Source organism: Aplysia californica, unplaced genomic scaffold (genome assembly GCF_000002075.1).
Source record: "Aplysia californica isolate F4 #8 unplaced genomic scaffold, AplCal3.0 scaffold01727, whole genome shotgun sequence".
NCBI classification, from domain to species: Eukaryota; Metazoa; Mollusca; class Gastropoda; order Aplysiida; family Aplysiidae; genus Aplysia; species Aplysia californica.
The window spans coordinates 15061-20258 of record NW_004798997.1 but is presented as its reverse complement, the minus strand read 5'-3'; the positions used below and the strand labels follow the sequence as shown (position 1 = coordinate 20258).

The following is a 5198-nucleotide window of genomic DNA, read 5'->3' as shown; positions in this document are numbered from 1 at the left end:
CATCATCATCATCATCATCATCATCATCATCATCATCATCATCATCATCATCACGTGTACAATCGTTGATACTGTTATCGTCGCTGGCTGTTTATATAATATCATTATGATGCTATCATTAACATTCTGATTACTATCCAGAACCTTACCGTTCAGATGAAGAATTTCGGACTGTCTTTGTACAGAAAGTGAATCGTAGCTATAAAAAGTAACAATGTAGAGCCTGCCATTTACAAAACCAACCTTATTATAACTTTGTGTGGATAACAGCAATAGGCATCCCGCGCCCCACGTTATGCTCTTCAAATGGCGTCCTCTTGATAGGATAGGGCAAGGCGGAAACTAAACAACTAGCAATAGAACGGCTTCAATGCCCCTATCAATACTGTAAGGTTTTGTTTTAGTTTTTCCAGAGTTTTTACGGTGTTCGCAACTGCTTAAGGTCGTATGAGCGCCAAAGGGTGTTAGTCTTAGTAAGCTTTTACGACGCCAAGGGGTGGATATCAACAGATAAGTCCTAACGGGGAATTAGGCTTACTCTGCTCACCTCTCTAGCCTCAACAGCACAAAGTCTGCTTCGACTATCAAGGCACCCCGGAAAAAGCGGGTCACAAGAGAGTGACAAACATACAAAAGAAGTAGTGGAAAAATGACGATAGTAAGGATGGGGAAAGAAAAAGCAGCAGTTCCCTGTTGTAGTTCAGGCACAGTTATGAGCATGACATTGATAAATCAGCCCATTTACAATTCTACTGAGCATAAGAACATGTTAATGTCCCCCCTTTGGGAACGGCCAAAAGACACTTCAGTCAGTAGCACCGCCCGGGGGTATTGATCTTTATATTAACATCAATCTTTTAATGATATTTCTGGGGTTTTTTTTGCCACGTTTGGAAATAAAACCCCTACTTCTTTCGGTCTTCCTTTTTATCTTTTACCTATTCTTGGTCTCTATTCAGTCTTTCTGCCGATGTGATCAGTCCATTTTCATTTTTTGTCGTAGTATACGGTCGCTTTTAAGCACAAGGGTGCTATCCCAAAAAATGCTGTTTTGAGAAAATCTAAGGTAAAGCTTTTGGATCCTTGTTCAGTTTCTTTAAAAGACAAGCAGAGTTTTCTCTATAACCAAAGAAATATATACACCAAGGAAACGAAACTTCTCCTATAGGTAGGGAAATGTCCACTTTTGGTGCAGGTCAAGATTTCTGGAAACCCCAAAATCTGGGTAAGCCTGCTTATCCTTAAAAGTGACCAGATTTTGGGAGATGTCACTTTTGTGTTCCTCCTATTTTCGTGTGTTGCTTAAAGCCCCTCCCTCCTCCCCCATAGGGGAAATCTGTCACTCCTGTGTTCTCCTCTATGTCTGTGTATTTCTAAAAGCCCCTCCCTCCCTCCCTCCCTCCCCCAGGCACCCGCCGTATGACCACCCTCAGCACGTGCCCGCGCGGCTCCACCGAGAAGAAAGCTCACCCCCGCCAGTGTGCCCAGTACTACCACTGTGGTCAGCCGGCTCAGGAGCGCGTGTGGGAAGAACATCTGCGTGAGTGCCCCTACCCCATGCTCTTCAACCTGGACACTCGCAGGTGTGAACACCACAGCATGGTGGACTGTGGCACGAGGGAGGAGCCCGTAGATCCTTGTGAGTAGATTATAATGTCCCCACTCCCCCGAACCCTCCAACTGAGGCCCCTGCCCGCTCCTGCCCAGCCCCTGCAAACACCCCCCCCCCCCCCCCGGCCTCCTTTTGACTAGACTTAGACTTAAGCCCCCGTTACACGCAACGATAAATTGTACAAAACAGGACGATCTATCGATCATGAGACAAATCGTCAGGTGTAACGACAAAATTGTACAAAGTTTGGACGATTGGACGATGGCTTGGAGACTCGGTCGAGAAATCTAGCGCTTCATGATATTTTCCGAGCGATCACGGTCAGATTTGAGGGAGGCCCGCTGTGACGTAGAATCACTTCAAAATTTGACACCGTGCAGGATCAAACTTAGGGCTCAAAATTACAAAAAAAATTTCGCAGGTTAAAAACTGATTTCATATTCTGAATCTGCGCCTCAAAATAAGCAAAGTTGCTAGCGTGGAACCTGATTTGATTCTTTATTATATATATTTTAGCAATTTTATTATTTAGTTGATCGTCAATGGTGAAGTTGTGTATCAAGATCACCCCGTGCGTTGCACATCTGCAGTCAAGTCAATGACTAGGAATCTCCCTGATCTAAAGAAAACTGGACGATAGATTGGAACGTGTAAACAGACTACTCAGCTCGATAAAACGGACAGTTCTCGCATACCACGAATCTGACACAATATATCGTAGCGCGTAACCGGGCCATTTTGGAGGACATTCTCATAAGATTCGCACGCAATGATCTCAAATATCTTGATGATATGCATGATTTAATGAAATGTTTAAGTTTAAGATATCATTGCGATATTTATTTTCTTGTTCATGCACTTAGGATACAATAAGTTGAAAAACAAAAAAAAAACAAATAAGAAACAAAACCAAAACCACAGCGCACCTCAAACAATTTGCGTGATTTCTCCAGGTGAGTACCAAGCCAACAAAAATTAGAAGATACATCTCCGAAGTTCTCAAATGTCTTGATGATATTTATGATTCAGTTAAGTCTTTAAGGCATTGTGGTACATGTATTTTCTTGTTCATGCACTTATGGCGCAGTCAAAACGGTACAACCAACACTCTTTGCGTTATTAATTTTCCACGTGAGTGTAATGCCAAGTAAAAGGAGATACTTATCTGATATGCTCAAATGTCTGAAGGGTATTAAATTTTATGATGCTGTGGTAATATGTTGTCGATGCACCTTAGATACAGTTAGTCAAAAACGGCGTAACTCAAACAATTTGCGTGATTATTTCTCTAGGTGAGTACGAAGCCAACAAAAAGGAGATACTTATCCGAAGTTCTCAAATGTATTGATGATATCTATGATTCAGTAAAGTCCTTAAGACATTGTGGTATATGTATTTTCTTGTTAATGCGCTAATGCCACGCTTAAAAACGGCGTAACTCTAACCATGTGCGTGATTCCTTCCCCAGGTGAGTACAAGGCCAACAACTGTGACGGACGTGCCCAGTGTATCCCATGCACAGTCCGCAACCCATCGTGCAGGGAGAGAACTGACGGCATGAACTCCTGGAAGGGGCGGGAGGGCTCGCCCTACTATGTCGTGTGTGCCACACAGAGGGTAGTGTACCACGGCATGTGTCCTCAGGACCATGGGGTTCAAGTCTTTGACCACGAGGCCAGAGTCTGTAAGAAGCTGGAGAGTGGACCGTGGTGATGAGGACGTTTCTGGAGGCTGTACCCTTCCTTCCCTCCCTTGTCCCCCCCCCCCCTGTACAGGGAGAGAGAGGCCGAGCTGAACGAACAACACGACACCCACACTTCATCTTTCTTTCTTCAAGGGCAGTTTCTTTTGTGATAAATCAAGATCCGGATGTTTATTTAATCTACTGAATTCAAAACTTGCAAATGCGATCATATTCTAGGTGGAAATTGTTTTGTTGTCTTTTGTTTTAACCCTTAATTGAAACTTTTACTGGTTAAAGTGTACATTAATTTCTCTTTTGTTCGATTCCCGTATACACTCGTTCACTTTGTAAAGACCGATTGAGAACAAAATATTGTCCAGGCGTTGTCCAGATAAACTTATAGAAAGGAAAGATATTAGATTCATGAGGTAGGACCTAGTCCTTCCCATGTCCCCGATTCTGAGGCTATGGAATTAAAACGTTTTGTTATTTCTTGCTGTATTAACCTGCCACCAAAAAAATCCAACAACGAAAAACGACAACCGTATCCCATCAGACATCTGTTTTGCCTACACATGAGCTCAGCCTTTAGGAATGCTTAAGCAGCTTCTGTCAATGATTTACTGATTTTGTTTCAAGCCCCCCCCCCCAAACCCCCTCTCCTCCGCATTTTTAATTCCGTAAAAAAAAAAAAAAAAGATTGTGAACAGAACTTGTAAAAATCTCTTGAAGACAACATGCAAAAGATTCATAAAGTATAGAGCTGTTGAGTTGATATCCGGAAAGTTCCCTTCAACGCCAGTTCCTTTCCAGAAGTTTCTTTGTTTGAGAATGTTTTTTCTGACCAAATGTACAACAAAAAACAAACAAATAAACAAACAAACTCACAAACAAACAAACAGACAAGAATCACCAGCTTTCACAACAAAACAACCAAAAACAACAGCAACGAAAAAAAAAAGGCTGGAGTGACAAAAGTTTAGGTTGAAGTCCGGGCTCTTTTGTTCAATTAAAACAAAGACATTTCTTTCGCCCAAATTTTTCTTCGCTAGACAGGTTAACTAACTGACGATTAATCTGAAATAAAAGATTCATAGTCGGCGTGATTTCTGCGTTCATTACTTTGCGTCAGAACCACTGCTTTCATTCCATCTGTTCTTGTCACGCCTGTATATTTTTCTCCTTTTTTAATTTGAAATGTTATATCGCCATGCCATTGAGATGTAAATACTCATTTCCACTTGTAATAAATTATGCTTGCTTCAGTTTTTTTCTTCCTGGCATATCACTCCTGTTGGTTTTTGTTGTTGTACGGTGTTCGAACCGAGTTCCTTCCTCTCCCCTGTAGGTGGTGGCGCCGGTAGTGTAGTGGTTGGGCGACCGGACTCGGCATCGCGAGATTGCAGGTTCGGGGGTTCGAGCCTCAGCTCAGTCCGACGTTGTGTCCTTGGGAAAGGCACTTTGCTCGGATTTCCCTCTTGGCTCGGTCCTTTCGAAATGGACGTTAAACATGGAGGTCCCGCCTCTTAAATAACCCAATATAATAGTGTTGATAGAGGCGTTAAACCCATACCAGGGGGGCTCTGGTGGCCTAGAGGTAAGGTGTTCCTCTTTCATGCAAAGGTCCAGGGTTCGAATCCGGGTAGTGAAGGAAAATTTTCTTCTTTAAAATTTTCTTCTTTCATATCCTTTCCTGCTCTCTAACAATGTTCTGTGTTCTGCTTTCGTCTCCACTTTCTGCCTCCACCCCCTCACCTCCTTTGCCCCCTCCTCTGAGCTCCCTGCTCTTTCTACCGCCTTTCTACTGCTACTCCTTGACTACTTCTTACTGCTGTCTTTCAGCCACATCCCTGATCATTTGGTAGGAAAGATCTACACATAGCCTTCTCGGACAAGGGCTAA

General features: G+C 42.9%; 1 protein-coding gene across 1 annotated transcript in view; it reads left to right on the top strand.

Annotated features, from left to right (window-relative positions):
- LOC101859542 overlaps positions 1-4561 on the top strand; it is a 7774-nt gene extending 3213 nt beyond the window's left edge. The window contains exons 2-3 of the mRNA XM_005113217.3: positions 1409-1639; positions 3081-4561. Coding sequence (XP_005113274.1) covers positions 1409-1639; positions 3081-3325 — 476 coding nt within the window. The 3' untranslated portion in view covers positions 3326-4561. The remainder of the gene's footprint in view (positions 1-1408; positions 1640-3080) is intronic.
- The last annotated feature ends 637 nt before the right edge of the window (positions 4562-5198 follow it).